This window comes from Mustela lutreola, chromosome 17 (assembly GCF_030435805.1).
Source record: "Mustela lutreola isolate mMusLut2 chromosome 17, mMusLut2.pri, whole genome shotgun sequence".
Classification (NCBI taxonomy): Eukaryota; Metazoa; Chordata; class Mammalia; order Carnivora; family Mustelidae; genus Mustela; species Mustela lutreola.
Window position 1 is genome coordinate 12,278,089 of NC_081306.1, and position 17,824 is coordinate 12,295,912.

The window sequence follows — 17,824 nt, forward strand, 5'->3', positions numbered from 1 at the left end:
GGCACTGGGTTGGAGCAAAATATTATCCACAGAGACAGGCAGGGGCTGGACATGGTCCCAAGGCCACCGTTTCCCAACCCTCATTTTCTAGCACCAATTGTCCCTTTACTCGGTGGCCTGTCTCTGAGGGTGGTGTGGACCACACCTCCTGGGAAATCAGCATTTGCTCAGTGTAATTTTTCTCTTAAACAAAAGCTTAATTTCTCTTCTTCACCAGGATGATCTCATCTACTCCCATGGCCGTAATGTTCACGATTCAGCTACAACCCCACAACCTCTCCTCTTTTCCAACCTTGCTCCCAAGTGCCACAGCCACATTTATAACCCTTATAAGCATAAATTTCGGACATCTCAAATTCTATATATTCCAAACTAAACTTTGCCTTTCCTTCCACCACCTCCAGCTGCTGAGGAAAAATAATTCTTGGTTTTACTTTCATTTATTTTTTAAAACTTTGCTGAATGGAGCCGTCTGTCAAATAAATAAATAAAATCTTTAAAAAATAAATAAAATAAAATAAAAGGGTAAGACCTCTTTTTGAGGCCTTTGAGAGTTTCCTGGCAAGGAGATGTGCACGTAGCTCCACCTACTGGATAGGAGCGAATTTTGGTAGCTTCTGGGGCCTTCACATCGGAACTTCTTGGTAGAACATGTGCAGAAGTTACCGAGCCCTAGTCCAACACCGTCATTTTAAAGACAAGGAAAATAACACTCAGAGAAAGTAAGTGAATTTTGCACAAGGCCAACCACGTAGGAAGTGGGGAACCAGAACGAGCAGACCTGGGTCTTCTGGCTCTTAATCTGCAAGATGGCGACTCTTACCTATACAGAGATCTTACTCAAGGTAAACCTTTCAGAAAGTATCTTTTTCATCTTCAAACATCTCTTCCCAGGGAAAAGCACTTCTTTCCCCTCCAAAAAATATTAATTTGAAAATAAATTTATTTTAAACCCCAGAAAATCCTACATATGAGGATTAATAACACACTTTTGAAACTCTTCCTTGGAAAAGGGGCTTATAACTGTTAAGATGAGCTCTCTTTCAGTAATGAAGAACTCTCTTCCCCAAACAACTGGGTGATCCGCAGCCAGAGGCTATGGCCCCTCAGGCCTGCCCAAGGAAGGGGCACATCACACAGAACAGACAGGTGCTTCTCACAAGGAGACTGCTTTGCAGGCACTTGCACGATGGCTGAGCAGACAATAGCTCGTGTCAGCGACGGCCTGTCACCCGTTGCCTTCACCTACCTTTCTAACTTGCTGAGGCTGACTGAGCACATGTGGCGTGAAAGTGTCTTGCTTCTGAGGTACAGTCTGGGCTAAGCCCGAGGACAGCGTGGCCGCTGCTGTCTGAGGCTGAGTCTGGATTCCTGTTTGTGCTGGAGTCTAGGAAGCAGATAAAAAATCAATTTAATTGTCAAAATCAATCTCAGAATCAAGAGTTTAGACGTGCGGGCACCTGACTGGCTCAGCTGGAAGAGCGTGAGACTCCTGATGTCAGGGTCGTTTGAGCCCCATGTTGGGCACAGAGGCTACTAAAAAAAAAATATATATATATATATATATATTTTTTTTTTTTTTAAAAAGAGCTTAGATGTGGAATAACGGGTCATGTGGAGATCATATCTGAAGTGAAATAAAATATTTACAGATACAAACTTCATTTCATTAACACATAGACTTGAGCCTGAATTCTAAACCAGAGAGTGAAACACCAGACCAGTTATCTTCATGCTCTGATTGTTTCTTAAGTGGCTAAGATTTTCATTCAAAAATTTTGAGAAAAGAGAAAATGGAAATAGAAGCCTACAAGAGCTCTCCACATACTAGGTCAGCTGTTGCAGTAACCAAAGAAGCAGCAGGGAAATCTCTGGGGCCCACTGGACCCGAACTCCTGCTTTTGAGCTGCACGCTGTGCTCCCTCTGGGGGGCCGTCAGCCACACCCTGGGGGCACACACAGGCCCAGAATAAAACACAATTCTTATTCTGAGAACATCAACTCCACTTGAAGATTTGGTTGGGGGAAAAAAAAAACTCAGAAGAGCTCTATTACAGAGTAGACCTTCAATTTCACAGACACTGGAAAGGTTAAACAGGGGAATTAGAGTTTTTGCACATGCCAAGGGCCTCGGGTCATGCTTCCTAACCCCAGGGGTACAGGACCAGTCTCTTCTGCCATTAAGAGACTTTGGGGCATCAAAGTTGAGGAGCACTGTCCCCATTCTGTTTACTTGTGGCCCACACATTTTGTTCAAACCTACCAAAACGCATCACATAAAAACAGCTTGAGGTCAGAACACGGGTTATACAGGCATAAAAGGAGGTTTCCTGCCTATGAGTGCCTTAGCACGTCTCTCAACCACATCCTCTCTCCTAGGTTTGTGGTCACATTCCCCTTAGATGCCCAACAAGCCTTTGGCATTTTCGCCTCACTGGTGTCTTCCAAGAACTACATTTAGGAGGCAGAATATAGGAGTGGGCCTAACAGTGACAGCTCTAGTCAGAATTACCCAGCTCCGTCCTGGAGCAACTTGCCAAACCTCAGTTTCCCTATCTCAAAGTGGGTGTTACCACTCAGATCTCATGGGAGAAATGGAGCGTCTGGCTGGTTCATCGGAGGAGTGGAGGAGCGTGTGACTCCTGACCTTGGGGTCATGAGTTCGAGTCCCACGTTGGGCGTCGAGATTAGTTAAATAAACAAAAAGAATGATGAAGTGCTTGATGCTGTGTCCCGCACACAGAGTGCCCAGTGACACTAACTATTCTCATGACACTGTGATGAGTATTTAAAAATGCCTGCATGCGGGAGACTCTGTTCACTGAAGATAAAAGGTATGGAAAGTGGAAGAGCAGCTCTTGTTTGTTTTTTCCGTACAGAAACAATGCTAGCTATTCACGTTTTGCAATTCAATTCTATGAGGCCACCCCCTCCCCCACCCCCGCATTTCCTGGCACCCTGAAGCCTGGCGTGAAGGCATCTGGGAGAAAGCGTGAGGCGAGCTTCCGCTCTGGGCAGGCTGTAAGGCAAGGGAGTTAGAAGACACACTTCACACCTGGAGTCTGAGGCTGCCTACGGGGAGCTGCACTGAGGTGACACGGGAGCCCTGGATGGACAGCGGCAGCAGCAGCTGGGCGGTCTGCGTGGTCAGTAAAGCCTGAGGCGCAGCGACACTGGCAGGCGGCGGCTGTCCCTGCGAACTCACGTAAAACTGTGGGACGATGCTCGGGGGCTCCGCCTGGGCCACGGCGACCTCCTGCTTGATCACCACCGCCTTCTTGGCCACCAGGGCCTGGCCCGCCACCGAGAGGGGCTGGCCGCTGGGCTGGCCGGCTCCGGGGCCCGGCTGCCTGGAGCCGGGGCAGTCGCTGAGCGAGGCCTCGTCCTTGACGGAGGAGCCGGCGCCGCCGACTTTCGGGTCTAACTTGGCCGCCGAGCTGGCTGCGGCGCCCGGCTGCGGTTCCAGCGGCGGCGGCTGCCGCTGCCCTCGCTTCTCCACCTCGAGCTGCATTTTCAGAACTTCCACGAGCTTCTGCTCTTGTTCCAGTTTCCTCTTGAGCTCCTCGATCTGCTTCTCCTTCTCCTGCAGCTTGCGGTCCTTCTCAGCCGCGTCCAGTTCCAGACTCGACAGCGTGCTGCTGGTGGGGCTCGGGCTGTCCTCGGGGCCCGTCACTCGCAGAGGGGACGAGCACAGGAACTGCGCCGGCGACATCATGGTCATGATCTCGGTGAAGGTGTCTGCCATGTTTGTGTCCTCGGTCCCGAGACTGGACTGTTCGGAGGGCGACGGGGAGATGGGCAGAGGGGAGCTGACGGTCTCCACATGGGCGGCGGTGCTGCTGCCGGCAGGGGGCAGTTCTGCCTTGAAGGAGGAGCCCGAGCTGGTCACGGGGTTGTGCAGTGTTGTGACGGGCAGTGCCACGGTGACTTCTGGGTTACTGGTGACGATGGCAGACGCGGGCACTGTCAGGACGCCGCCCGCAGTGACACTGCTGTTGTTCATTTCCTGGTAGGGTTTCAGGCGTTCAATAAGGTCCGGTTTGGTGCCCGACACTGGAAGACCCCTTAACTTCAGTTCTGTCTTCAGTTCCGACACCTGCAAGTACAAACAAGTCACACCTCTTCTCCTGGCCCTGCCACTTCGGACAAATCTACGGGACACTTTGATGAGAAAGGGGCCGATGTCTGTTAGCTCCTATGACTGCACAGCAGCAAGCGGGAAGGTTTCTCTTCCTAACCCACAGACACACAAAGCTACAGACCCCAAGTACTGCAAAGGCCAGTGATCCAGCAAGGATTTATGCCCAAGGATTGAAAACGGGAAATCATGATGATAACCATCACATTCACTGAGTAATGACCATGTGCCAGACACTGTTGGACGTGCTTTACTCTTCCAACTCCGCTTCACAGGACGTGTGGGTATTATCATTACAATTCCTCGTTCGCAGAGGAGATGGGGGCAGAGACAGGCTGACTCGCCGTGGTCCGCGCTACCACAGATAACCGAAGGCCAAGCTGGGGTGGAAACACATGCAGGCTGGCCTTGGAGATCAGATTCCGGACTGTTACATTTCTCCTGCTTCTCCCAAACTTGGAAACGAGCAGGGAAGAAAAAACCCTGCCTCTGCAGTCAGAACTGGTCTGGTACCTGCACATGGTTTATGCTCAATGAATGAGAATCATTACTGGTCATTTTAACTCACTGAGCCACCCAGGCACCCCAATATTGGTCATTTTAAAAGAAACGTAATGGACATAAACAGAAAGTGCCTCTATAGAGATTATTTTATGTTGGTGAAGTTGAAGGTCTACTGAAAACTTACCTATACATACTAGAGAAATCTGGCAAATCATTTACCTTTCTGTGGTACCTATGGGTGCATAAACTCTCCTTGGACTTCTCACCTTTAAGTCATCCAAGCTAGGAGGCAGAGGTCCCGGCTTTCTCACAGGAGCAGATGTATTCTGTCTTGGAGGGTTAGGTGTGGTACTGTTCAGAGCGGGATTCCCACTGTTGTTATTTTTGTCGTTAAGTGGCCTTCAAAAGAACGAGAAAATGAGAGAGTTTATAATAAAATAATTTCTGAATTTGACATTGCTTCTACTAACAATGTGTTAGCTTGTGAAGAGAAAAATGCCATAGTCATGGGTTGGAAGACTCAATACTCTGAAGACAGACATCAAATTAGATTGCAGTGAAAATCCCTGTCAATTTTGTTTGCTTGTTTGCTTGCTTGGTAGAAACTTAGAAGGTGATTCTCAGCTTTATATGGAAATACAAAGGACCAAGAAAGGCCACGGCATCCCTGAAGAAAAGCCAAGTCGGAAGAGTCATACCACCAGATATCAAAATTCATTACAAAGCCAGTTATTACGATGGTGTGGTGCTAGGGGCAGAACAAATGGAAGAGAAGAGAGAATCCAGAAACAGACCTTCACATATACAGCCTCTTGAGTTATCACTAAGACAGCACTGTAGTGCAGTAGGAAAAGGGTGGTCCTTAACAATAAATAGTGCTGATCCACACTGGCTATTCACATAGAACCAATGGGAAAATCTTGAACAAGCGTACCACAAGAAAGGATACCCAAGTGGTCAATAAATGTGTGGACAGGGCTTAGCCTCAATGGACAGGAGGACAATCAAGAAAAGCACAACAGAACAGCACTGCATGCCCAGCACAAGTGCTGTATGATGACTCAGACTGTGGGTACCGAGGACCCGGAACGTCCCGAACTCTCAGCCATGGCAGGTGGAAGTGTGAACTGGAAGGACCACTCTGGAGAACTGTTTTATGCTATTTGCTAAAGAAAAACCTGCACCCCTCTTTTGACCCAGGGGCATTCCTAGAAGGACACCTGACAAGATAGACATGTGTGAACCATTTATGGCATCATTCACACCAGCCCCAACCGGACACGACCCAACTGTCCACCAAGAGGACGGTTAAGTGGCTTGATTATAAAACACTAGACAGAGTAAAAATTAACTGCTGCTTTCTGTGCCAGGAAAGATGCAGCTCACAAACATAGTATTGAGCAAAAGCAGCTAAACAATGTGTACTGTAAGATGACATTTATGCAATGGTTCAAAAACAGGCGAACTAGTCTATGGGACACAAGTCAGGTAGTCACTGAGAGGGGACGCAAGGACTCCCTCCTGGGGGTACTGGGGATGTTCTGTTTCTTGATTTAGGGATCTGCCTGGCATCGATTTTCAGTTATGATGTATGGGCCTCTCCACAACCTATACTTCATTTAAAAAGGTTATTAAAGAAATGTTGGTGCATCTGTTGTACTTTTGTCCTCCGTTTCCTAAACTCCTTTCCATATCGAAGCCAGGTCCTCATCTAACTTCTTCCCTGTAGGCTACTCTTGGCAACAACGGCATTTCTCTTCTGGCTGGTTGCTATCCATTCGAGAAAGGTCCACGTGATGCTTGATACTGAAGAGCCAATTTCACTACAGCCCCAAGTTTTACTGTTATATGAACCTTGGTGCTGAAGCAAGGAGACTCTGAATTCCTTATTCTGAACGAGGATGAGGTCCCCAGTTAGAGCAGCTTTGTCAAGAGAGTTTTAGGAAGATTGTGTTTGAAGCCATTTCTGGCCCTGTCAACAGCTAACTCTTGACATAAAATCTGCCTAAATTTCGTGGCAGTTAAATATTCTAAGTATTTAAGTTTTTTGAAGTTTGGATGGAGCGACAAATGTTTTATGTATCATTTTCTTCCTTTCTAAACATTCAGTTTTAAAATCTTTTATTAGAATTATGAAAACTTTTAACGTAAATCAGAATTTCTCAACCCTATTTTTATTACTTTCCCTGCAAGGAGCTTTTTTAGATTTCGTTTTTCCTAATCAACCTCCCAGTGAAATTTTAATACCACAGGGGTACTGCATAATTACCTATGTACTGTGTATCTGGGCTTTCTTAACTAAAAAGTGCAAAATTCCTCCTAACCAGCTTTTGCTCTCATGTGAATATTATCTCCTTGAGAAGGCACCATGTAAATGTGCCTTTTGATGTGCCATCAAAAAAACCTGTTGATTCTATTTTGTGCTGTCTTTTTTGTTGAGACTGTCTAATGCCCTACTTGTTACTAGGATTAACAATTCAATGTTTACTCTGACCTTAGAAATAGTAAGTTGATTACCCCCCCCCCCCCCACCGCCAAATCCACAGAGAAAGAAAAGGTGATGTGTTGGGGGGCGGGGACCTTGCGGAATGTGATGACAGTGTAGATGAGAAACCCAAAGTCCAGACACATGAAGGGACCTTCTAGGACCCTCTGCCAGTGTGTGGCTCTGCTGGGACCACAGCCCTGTCTCCCAGGGCTCCTGATCTTCCCAAGGCACCAGCAGTGTGTGTCATCAGATAAAACCCCACTGTATGGGTGCTATAAGACTTCCACATTGCTCTCTGTGCTGGAATTCTGGGGAAAACAAACACTGTGATAAAAACAACGTTTCCACATCCAGGACGTGGAAATTACACAGAAGTGATGCTCGGTGAACAAATGTGGAACGATAAGGGGATCTTTCCTCTTTGTTCTTTTGGGGGATGCCTTCCTTAGGTAGGTGGCTTGGCGGCTGCGGGGACGGGAGTGTTGACGAAGGAGAGGGGAACTACAGCCTTCATGGGAAGGCGAGGAACCGAGAGAGACCAGGTCCTTGACACCCTCAGATGTACTCTTTCCATCCACAGACCGGCCCCACACAATTTCTTTTGTTACAGAAAAGACTACTTCATAGATCCTACGCAAAACAATACTTTCATGGGATTTTCAGTTTTACAGGTTTCCTTGCCTGGGAGTAGGGATCAGACATTCCAGCTCTTCCTGGAGTTACTAGGAGGAGGAGGGTGATGTCACGTGCTGAGCACGCAGCTTGGTGGCATCTTAAGGAGCACTGAGATGGGAGCCAGGGTTCGCGTTCACATCCCCGCTGCCTGCTGCCAGAGGAGGGCGGCGGCAGGGGAGGGCGCCTCCCTGGGCCTGGACGAAGCTGTAAGGCAGCGTCTGTTTGCCTCTGATACTCTTCCAATTCTCTTTGGTCTTCCCTGGTTTCCTTCCAATGTCAACATCTCACTCAGGCCTGCTTGCTCTTAAAGTACTAACATGCTACACAAACTCCTTCTCTCTTCATCTTTTAGATTTAAGTACTTTACAGTAAGGTCTGAATGACTAATAGGTCTAATCTTCCTCGAGATATCAGGATCTTCAAAGAAAAAAGTAAACTGATAATCATTAGCATATGAGGAGATGGTTCCTAACAGAGGAGCTTTTGAGTGGGTCTTACTCCTTTCCTACTCCTAGAAGATAGGGCTCCCTGTGGAGGAATGCTTGGCATACGTGTAGAAGACAGGACTCAAGTTTCTACAGATCATACACTGAGAGGCTTGATCACCGAAAACATTTTTTCTTCTAATGAAATTCTGCATCTTTTTAAAGTTTCTTTTTGTGAGTTGAATGTAACTATCCCTTTCTCCTGAAAACTGAGGGAAACAAAAGATAAGGTCTTTGCATTTTTATCTATGTTTCCCAGCAAATGCATACTGAGGATGGCTATCCAGAAATTTCTATCAGTGCACAGCTCAAGTTTGCAGTCGATGTCCTGCTATGGATTCAGTCTCGGAAGCTGGGGGAACTCATTTCCTTCCCTCCCTCCCAATGGGCTCAGACTGGAAACGTGTTCCTCCTCCACAGTCGTTGATCACCAAGACCTTCAGTCGTGGTTGAAACATCCCTCACCTGTTCCTTCCTTCCCGTTATCAATGCCCTTGCATCTTCTCACATCTACTCTGTTGTGAAGTTTCTGTTTTTCCTATTTCCAGATTCCCCTCCGGGACCAGCATCAAACCGCTCTTCCTCGCACTTTGATTCCACCGTGACAGCCTTCTGAATCACCTACCACATCCAGACTCAAGGCTGCCCGGCTGCGAGCTCCTCCAGACAGCGGCTCAACTCAGTTTTGTCTTCTACTTTTCTTAAAAAAGCGAATCACATTCTTTATTCGGGCTCTTTTTCTCATCAGCCAGTAACCAGACATCACCCACTCCTTCCTCTGTTCCTGCACTAAGATCGTCCCCCTTGGCTTGAAAGGGCCCTTCCCTGGCTTCAGGCCCTTTCCCATGTAAGTACCCCACCTTTCTCATAAAGCTTTCTCAACCACTCCAGCCCCTACACTCGTCTTTTTTTTTTTTTTTTTTTAACTGTTCACAACAGGTCGTACACTTGTGTGCTTTGCTCACGGCATCTACTACTACTTGGGTGAGTAACAGGCAAAAGCTTCCCGGGTGGGTCATGGTGGGAGTCCCCTCTAAATCGCAAGGTGGGGAAGGGCTTTCAGGGACAGAAAAATTCATTACAAAGCCAGTTATTACGATGGTGTGGTGCTAGGGGTAGAGACTGGCCTGGCCTGCCGGCCGCTCTCCCAGGGACCAGGGCACGACGGGGAAGCCCGGGCAGCAGAAGGCCCTGGGCGGAGGACGGCCCCCCGCAGCCCCGCGGCCCCGTGCGTACTTGAGCGGTGCCGGCAGAATGGTCTGGTAGTTGTAGTGCTGCTGCTGCTGGCTCAGGATCTGCAGCTGCAGGAAGAGCTGCTGCTGCTGGAGCAGGCGCGCGTAGTTGGAGTCCATCTGCGGCTCGCTCTTCTCGCCCTTCTGGTCGGGTGGGATGTACTGGTGGTACTTCAGCTTCTTCACCCGCGGCTTGGGGTCCTTGCACTTCTTGCTGCGGTGCTTGTCGTTGGGGTTCTTGGGATGGCTTTGCTGGTTTCAGGAGAAAGAGAAGAACGTTTTAGGAGAAGCCACCACCGTGTGCCTGAGGGACTCGGGAGCAAGCGGCGGAGGGCCCTGGACACCGGGGCCACCGAGTGACCAAGTGCGCCTCCAGGGCAAGGAAAATGTGGGGACACCTCCTCTGACCAAGAAATCTGGCTCCTAAGGACTCACTTCCTCCCGCTGCCTTGTTCCCTTAGAGTAAGGGAAGGCTACGCAGCTCAGCCTTATCCATTCAAGTTCAGCCAACAGTCACTGCGGTGTCTCATGCGGACACACTCGGAAGGGCTCACGCAAAGGACTCCTAGTTAGAACAGCTGCGGGCTCGAGCAACAAATGGGAGAAGACGAGCGATCCGTCACTGTAACTGTGGACTATTTTATGGTCATTAAAATATTCTCGAGTCATTCTTGAGCGGATCTGTACAAACAGAAAAAATGCTTCTAAGGGAATAGAGCAGACAATGAAGTTATATATTTCTTTTTTTTTTAATTTTTGAAGAGGAGACTGCAGGGGCCAAGGCAGAGAGAGAATCTTAAGCAGCTCCATGCCCAATGTGGAGCCCCAAGCGGGGCTCAATCTTATGACCCTGAGGTCATGACCTGAGCCCAAATCGAGAGTTTGACACTTAACTGACTGAGCCACCCAGGTGCCCGTCAAGTTACGTATTTTTAAGGAAAATACACCCAAATACTGCAATCTCACAGTATTAGTCACTTCCCTGTCATCTGCTTATTGTGCTATCAATAACCGAATTTATTCCTGGTCTTTTCAAAGTGATGACAACAACGGATGCGGTCTGGGAACCCGAGGTGGCACGCTGTTATGTAATGATGAAACCACTGACCTGGCTAATCAGGAAGGCACCTGCAGGAAAAGGGAGGGGACAGGCACACAGTAACCAGTAGGCCTCGGACTAAATCTGCCGTTACCTAGTCACTTACCTAGTCACTGGCATGTTCTCCCACGAAGTGACGGTGGGGAACAACAGCTTTCCTCTCAGAATGTACCTCCCCCCCCCCCCCCCCCCCCCCCCCCCCGCCGAACTGTGTGTGATCTGTTTCTTGTGTGTACCTGTCTCTTCAGTCCCGGGACCCCCAACCAAGCCTCTGAACCTCACCTTCTTCAACAATGCCTCCGGCCCCAAAGTCAAAGCCCTCCCTACAGACACACCAGTGAAGAGGAGAGACCCAGAGAACAGGAGAGGCTGAGAACTCCGCACCCACAGGGATGGATGGGTCGGCATCCAAACGCTCTCTGTGCCGTCTGTGGCATACGCTTGGGAATGTAGGCCAGGGAGGAGAGCTGACGTTATTAGCTCAGCTGCCACGTGCCACACTCGGGAATTTCTGGCTTCAGTACTAAGTGATGGAAGATGGTGACATACACTGACTTGTGCCCTGGGGCCACAAACGCTGGGCTGCACGGACACAGAGAGGCTGGAGCAGAGAGCCGTCTCTGCAGGAGGGCCGAGGACCACGACCGTGCCAGAGTGGATGGAAGCAAGGAATCTGGGGAGGCAGAAAGAAGGCCTGGCTGCCCTTGGGGAGCCTGGATCCTTCCGAGCCTCGTTACTTTTTCCGGCCTCCCTTCTGGAAGGTGCCGGGAGGGTTGGCTAGCTCTCCACAGTCCTTTTTGCGTTCTAAACGTTTGACATCAGTGTTCTGCTATGTTTGGCAAAGCCACATCTGAAATGATGACACTATTCTCTATCACCGTCCCTCCGCCCCCATCCGGCAGTTCTAAATACACTTTCAAAAGTATACTACTATATATTAAGAATTTTGATCTTCCGTGGGCCTTGTTCTAGCTGGATTATTTGCGCCCAGTCAAATGTAGGGAATGGTGCCACCAATCTGCAGCTTATCTAGAGAACAAACCTGGCTTCGACAGGCCAAATCTGCTAAATCAAAAAACGCAGCCGCTTTTCTAAAGCCTTTAACCTGTCATGTAATACATCTGGACTAGCGCGGACACTGACCTTGTGTATACAGTCTGAAATGACGTTCCCATTAAAGACATCTGTTTGTGAGGCTCCCGACTCCCCAGCACTGCGCTAAGCGGCTCGATCTTACTCCACTCCCAGGGTTTCCTTCATTCTGGCAGCCTGGATGGTGGCAGAACTGGGAACTGCTGATAAAAATGTACCCTAAAGCCTTTCTGCAGGACTCTGGGAGTTTCAGGGAGACCGAATGTTTTGCGGTTCTTCTGTGACTACAGAACAATAGGGCATTTGTGAAAGGTGGTGGTTTCCAAGACCGAGGCGTGATCGAGCAAGTCTGCCTGTGATTTTGTTTTCAAGGCTTCAGACTGAAAGCCAGGCTGGTCAACGCAGACATGTGCCTTTGTGTTCCCTCAGACAAGCCGCCAGTAAAGGCCTCGAACCAGTGTGTGTGCAGGGACCCACCTTTACTAGCGCCGGCCCAGGCTTTGCTGAGGACACAGTATTCGTGGGGACGACAGGTGCGGTGGACCTGGTGGGGGGCTGATCCACAGGAGGAGTTTTCAAGAATTCAGGAACTGCAGGGGACACTGAAGTAAACTGGTGGAAAAGCCAGAAAGCGAACAAGTATGTGAACTCAATGACATAAAATTAGAAAAACCAGAATTAGAAGGGAATGACCTCTTTTTTTTTTTTTTAAGTCCACCGGAAAACAAAAGAAAAATATACTATTATGTCTGAGACCCAGATGGTGGAGCCCCATGCTTCACCTCCACAGAGCCAGCTAGCCAGTCTTCGTCCCAATAGCAATGAAAAGCTAAAGCTAAATGAGGTTCGACTGACTCCACCCTGGTTGTGTTTTCTCAGAAATATGGTCAGAACCGCCCTGTTTTGGCAGAAGGGAAGTCCAAGACTCTTGTAAAAATGATCAGAACAATACAGGACACTTCTGAGGTTCTCTTGCTGTCCAGAGTGGAGTAATAATGCTGGTGAGTTCCCGTGTGGTCTTTAGACGTGGTCACAGGCTCTCCCCAACACTGTTAGCATATCCTGGACCCAGGGCCTGGAGCACTTGCTAAGAAAGCCCCCATTCCCGGACGCCCACTCCACATATGGGTCCTTAACTCTGCTTTCCACTTTGTGTCCCCGTGTCCAAGCCTGACGAGCCCGTCCCTCCGCCATCCCCGCCCTCATTTCCCGCAACGGGAGGGCACCTGCCAAATGCGTCTGTAACAGCGGCTTGACTGGCTGATGGCGCACCCTCACACCTAAAGCAAGAAGCTAATTTGTTCCCGAGGCCAAATGAGCAACCCCTACACCTCATTGTGGAGTCCCGTGTTAACAAAGGAAGCTCCTGCGGAAGGCCTTGATAGATTTTATCAACAACCCAACAGCCCATCTACGCTAACAGTCTACTTTAACAAATCCGCTCAGTGTTGCACAGTAATTAGAACATGGACTTCACTATTACCAGCCTTGTCTTAAGGAAAAATGTCTCCCTTTATCACTTCCACTGCCCCCCCCCCCACAACTCTCAAATTCATTACGAGAATCAAAGTCAGTTCCTTTGCTGATGTATTTGGGTTTAAGAATAGCACACTGTATTTTTCCTCCTTAAAATAAATGACCTGAGAACTCAGAGGCTTTTCAGCAGCAAGAAATATGAAGCTTGGCACATACTAGTTACTCAATAAATATTTGTGTAATGGGTGAATGGAAATTCCTTGTGGCTTTACTCATGCGGGGTGAGACGCTCAAGGCCAGCTGGGGCTCTGAGTATGTGTGTGGGTGTGCGATGAACTCTGCTTGCCCATGTGGCTCTCTCCCCGAGCTCGCTTTCCCTTTCTGCCACCGATTTCAGCTTTTAAGTAATTATAATGAACAGTGTTGGCTTTTTAAAGATGGCTCCACGGTAGCCCCCTCCACCACGGTTTATGATATTTTCAGTGGCCCGTGGGCATCTGAGGCCCGGAAGCAGACGACCCTCCTCGGACATACGGTCACAAGGTCAACAGCAGCCTGAGGTTGCGTCACATGCCTATCTCATTCACCTCACTTCATCTCATCACGTAGGCACGTATCCTTTCCAACATCACCACGAGACAAAGGAGGGCGAGTATAGGACGGTTAAGATATTTTGAGAGTAAAAGACCACATTCACGTAACTTTTATTATACTATATATTGTTAGAACTGCCCTATTTTATTATTATAGTTGTTGATCTCTTACTGTGCCTGATTTATAATGAGAACTTTATGTCAGTACATACAGGAAAAAACAGTATACACAGTGTTGGGTACTATCTGTGGTTTCCAGTATCCCCTGTGGATAACGGGAGACTACTGTACTCAATTTCATTCAAATAGATGTGAAAGAAAGGGCCTTATCTGAGACTCTTGACACCTGTGTTTCACGCTGATCTCTGCCCCCAAAAGGCCCTGAGCCAGCTGCCGCCTCAGTGAACCTCTGACATGAAAAGGACAGTCAAGGCCGGCTAATCAGTGCTTTAAAGGATGTGGTTTTAGTTGTTTCCCTTTCACTTTGCACAGTTTTTGGAAGTGAGGATATTTATCTCCGGGTCAATTTTCATACAGGGAAAAACATTCCTTGGCTGTGATATAATTGGCATATGAAGAAGAAATTGCATATTTGAATATATATATTTGCATATATGATAAATATATGTATTACTTGTGTGTGTGTATTTCTTGTAGATAAGTTCTTTATTTTATTTATTTATTTATTTTTTTTTAAGATTTTTTTATTTATTTGACAGACAGAGATCACAAGTAGGCAGAGAAGCAGGCAGAGAGAGAGAAGGAAGCAGGTTCCCTGCTGAGCAGAGAGCCCGATGCGGGGCTCGATCCCAGGACCCTGGGATCATGACCTGAGCTGAAGGCAGAGGCTTCAACCCACTGAGCCACCCAGGCGCCCCGTAGATAAGTTCTTTAAACCTGGCAAGCTATTTTACCAGTCCAGCCCCACAGACTAATATGATGGCAATGATGCATTTGAGAGCAGTCAGTGTTAAAAATCTGAAAAATAATCCAGAAGCATGGATGTGGTATCCATTATAATATGTATGAAAATGAGTGTCCTTGAGTTCTAGACATTTCCCAGTGAACTTCAGCCTTGACTACTGATACCCTCATCTTATTAGCTCTTGTGGTATTTCAGTGTGACTTTGCTACTCAGAAAACCACAGACCCCGGTGAAACACGAGAATAAGCTAGCTGAGATACAGTGATTATTAGTATTCCCTACTCTGAAGATAAATTCTGGTTAAAAAGGGAGAAATGTCTAAACTCTTCTTTACATTCTGCCGGTCTCTTTCATATGCTTTAGAAATGACCCCTCAAACAATCTTACATCCTATCTTGATGTTACTAGGATCCTGGTGGCTAGGGTTAAAAACAAAACAAAACAAAACAAAAAAAAACACCTAAAGAGCAGTACTTCTGAAATGCCAGCATTCCAAAAAGGTTGAAAAGAATATCCAAGCCATAAAGAATACTACACTTATTTTGTTCCACAGTCAAGTGAGCAATACGTTAAAATCTTAAAAGAATGCCTTGAGTGTTTAAATTTCCACTGAGACCTACGTTCACCTTTTGTACTTTCAAAATTTAATCTCAAAATGATTCAGAATCTTTTCTCCAAGAAAACAAAAAAGCTGCAAACTTTGCTTGGTTTTATTGGATCTGACTGCTGTTCCCGACCTACAGGTCTCATAACTTCCAATTCTTCAACTGTCATCACGACACTGTGACAAGAAATGTCAGAAAAGCATTGCTGTCTAATATTTAGACATGAATATTTAGGCTTTAAAATAAAACTGAAAAAGAAAAACTGAAAAAAAAAAAAAGGAAAAAGAAAGCGCTTTGAACCTTGAAGACTGACTTTTCTAAAAAAAATGCTATGGGGAAGTTCTGCTACAAAGAAAAATGTAAGTCAGAATAAACGTTTAAGCTGATTAAAATTTTATAACATATCAGTTGTCTATACTGGTTCCTTCTATAAAGATGATACACTTGTCAAGGACCAATCACTGTTCTCTGCTAAGTTCCTTTTTTATTAGATTTCTTTATGCGATCTAGAGGAGCAGAAATTAGATATTTAAAAACAAAGCTTTTTTTGTACTGGAGATTTTAAATCCAAAATAAATGTGTTTTTTAATTTAGGATGCAGCAGAGATCTTAATTAAGATGGGAATATGCAAATAGGAAATGGAAAATGCAATTATTCTTTAAATATTGTTTCCATATTCCGATCCCCAGACAAATAAAATGAATACTAGTACAAATGAGTTGAATACAAATCGAAAACACATGCTTTGTATATTTAATGGATGGATCTCCTACGTAAATTCTAGTTTTGTTACAATCTATCACCTAGCACTGACCACTCTGTTTATGGAGCGCACAGCTGAACGGTTTAGGCATCTCATTTTTAGTACAAGCAGTTGAACATTAATCTTCTGGCACAACATCTGGTGGACACTGAGCTGGTACTGATGAGCTGATTAGTAGTGAGGATGTGCATGTATCCTGCATTGAAAAAATCTATTATTTAAAAAAACTGTGGTAAAATATATTTAAGATGAAAGTTACCGTTCAGACCACTTCAGAGTGTATAGTTCTGTGGCATTACGCGTATTCCCCCGGTTCTGTGACTGTCACCAACACCCGTCTCCGGACCGTTTTCATCTTCCGAAACTGAGACTCTCGAATCCATTAAACAATGATTCCCCATCCTGGCCTCCCACCAGCCCCTGCAACCACCCTGTACTCTCTGTCCGAGTCTGACTAGTCTGTGTAGCTCGTAATAGTGGAATCACAGTTCTTCCTTCTGTGTCTGGCACATTTCACTTACTGTAATGTCCTCACGGTGCACCCAAATTGTCATGTGGGTCAGAATCTCCTCCTTTTTTAAGGCTGACTGATATTCTATCACACAGATATACTACATTTTGTTTAGCCTTCATTTGTCAGTGGACACGAGGGCTGCCTCGAGCTCTGGCTGTCATGCGTAATGCTGCCCTGAACACGACTGTACAGACCCCAGCTCCGGTCCCTGCTATCAACGCTTGGAGCCATACACCCACAACAGGACTTCCTGGATCACACGGTAATTCCAGATTTAGCTTTCTGGGAGAAGTACCACACTGCTCTCTATAGTGGTTGTACCATCTCACAATCCTACCAAGAGGGTAGAAGGATTCCAATTTCTTCACGTCCTTATCAATGCTTGTTAATTTTGTTCTTTGGATAGTTGCGATTCTAATGGTGTGAGGTGGTATCTTAATGTGGTGTGGATTTGCATTTCTCTAGTGATTCATGCTGTTAAGCATCTTTTCATGTGGTTACTACCCATTTGTTTGTTCATTCTTTCTTATTTTTTTTAAGGGGGGAGGGGCAGAGGGAGAGACAGAATCTTAAGCAGGCTCCACACTCGGCATGAAGGCCAATGCTGGCCTCCATCTCACAACCCTAACTTGAGCCAAAATCAAGAATCAGCTGCTTAATTGACTGAGCCACACAGGCGCCCCTTGTTTATCTTTTATCTTTCTTTTTAAAAGATTTTTATTTGAGAGAGAGAGACAAGGAGAATGAGCTTGAGTGTAGGGGAGGGGCAGAGGCAGAGGCAGAAGCCGACTCACCACTTAGCAAGGAGCCTGGTGTGGGACTTGATTCCAGGACCCCAGGCCATGACCTGAGCCAAAGGCAGATGCTTAACCAACTGAGCCAGCCGGGTGCTCCTATGTCCTTTCGAGAAATGTCTATTCTAGTCCTTTACCCATTTTTAAATCAGGTTAGTTATTTTTCTGTTGAGTTGGGGGAGTTCTGTATATATTCTAGGCATTAACCCCTTATCAGATTGGTGATTTGCAGATATTTTCTCCCATTCCATTGGCTGCTTTTCACTCTGTTGACAGTGCCCTTTGATACACAGAAGTTTTCCATTTTGATAAAGCCCAAGTATTTTTTTCTTTTGTTGCGTTGGTGTCATATCAAAGAAGTCATCACCAAATTCAGTGTCATAAAGCTTTCCCTGGTGTCTTCTTCTAGGAGTTTTATAGTTTCAGTTCTTATGATTACG

The 17,824-nt window shown here is 46.6% G+C and overlaps 1 protein-coding gene across 7 annotated transcripts in view; it reads right to left on the reverse strand.

The window, feature by feature from the left end:
* MRTFB (myocardin related transcription factor B) overlaps positions 1 to 17,824 on the reverse strand; it is a 261,518-nt gene that overhangs the window by 27,131 nt on the left and 216,563 nt on the right. For 5 of the 7 annotated variants that reach the window (XM_059154986.1, XM_059154981.1, XM_059154982.1 and 2 more), the window contains 5 exons: positions 12,191 to 12,325; positions 9,527 to 9,774; positions 4,909 to 5,041; positions 3,056 to 4,096; positions 1,250 to 1,387 (listed from right to left, as the gene is read on the reverse strand). In XM_059154986.1, the coding sequence (XP_059010969.1) occupies positions 1,250 to 1,387; positions 3,056 to 4,096; positions 4,909 to 5,041; positions 9,527 to 9,774; positions 12,191 to 12,325 (1,695 nt within the window). The remainder of the gene's footprint in view (positions 1 to 1,249; positions 1,388 to 3,055; positions 4,097 to 4,908; positions 5,042 to 9,526; positions 9,775 to 12,190; positions 12,326 to 17,824) is intronic. The other 2 variants (XM_059154985.1, XM_059154984.1) reach the window with 1 other exon arrangement.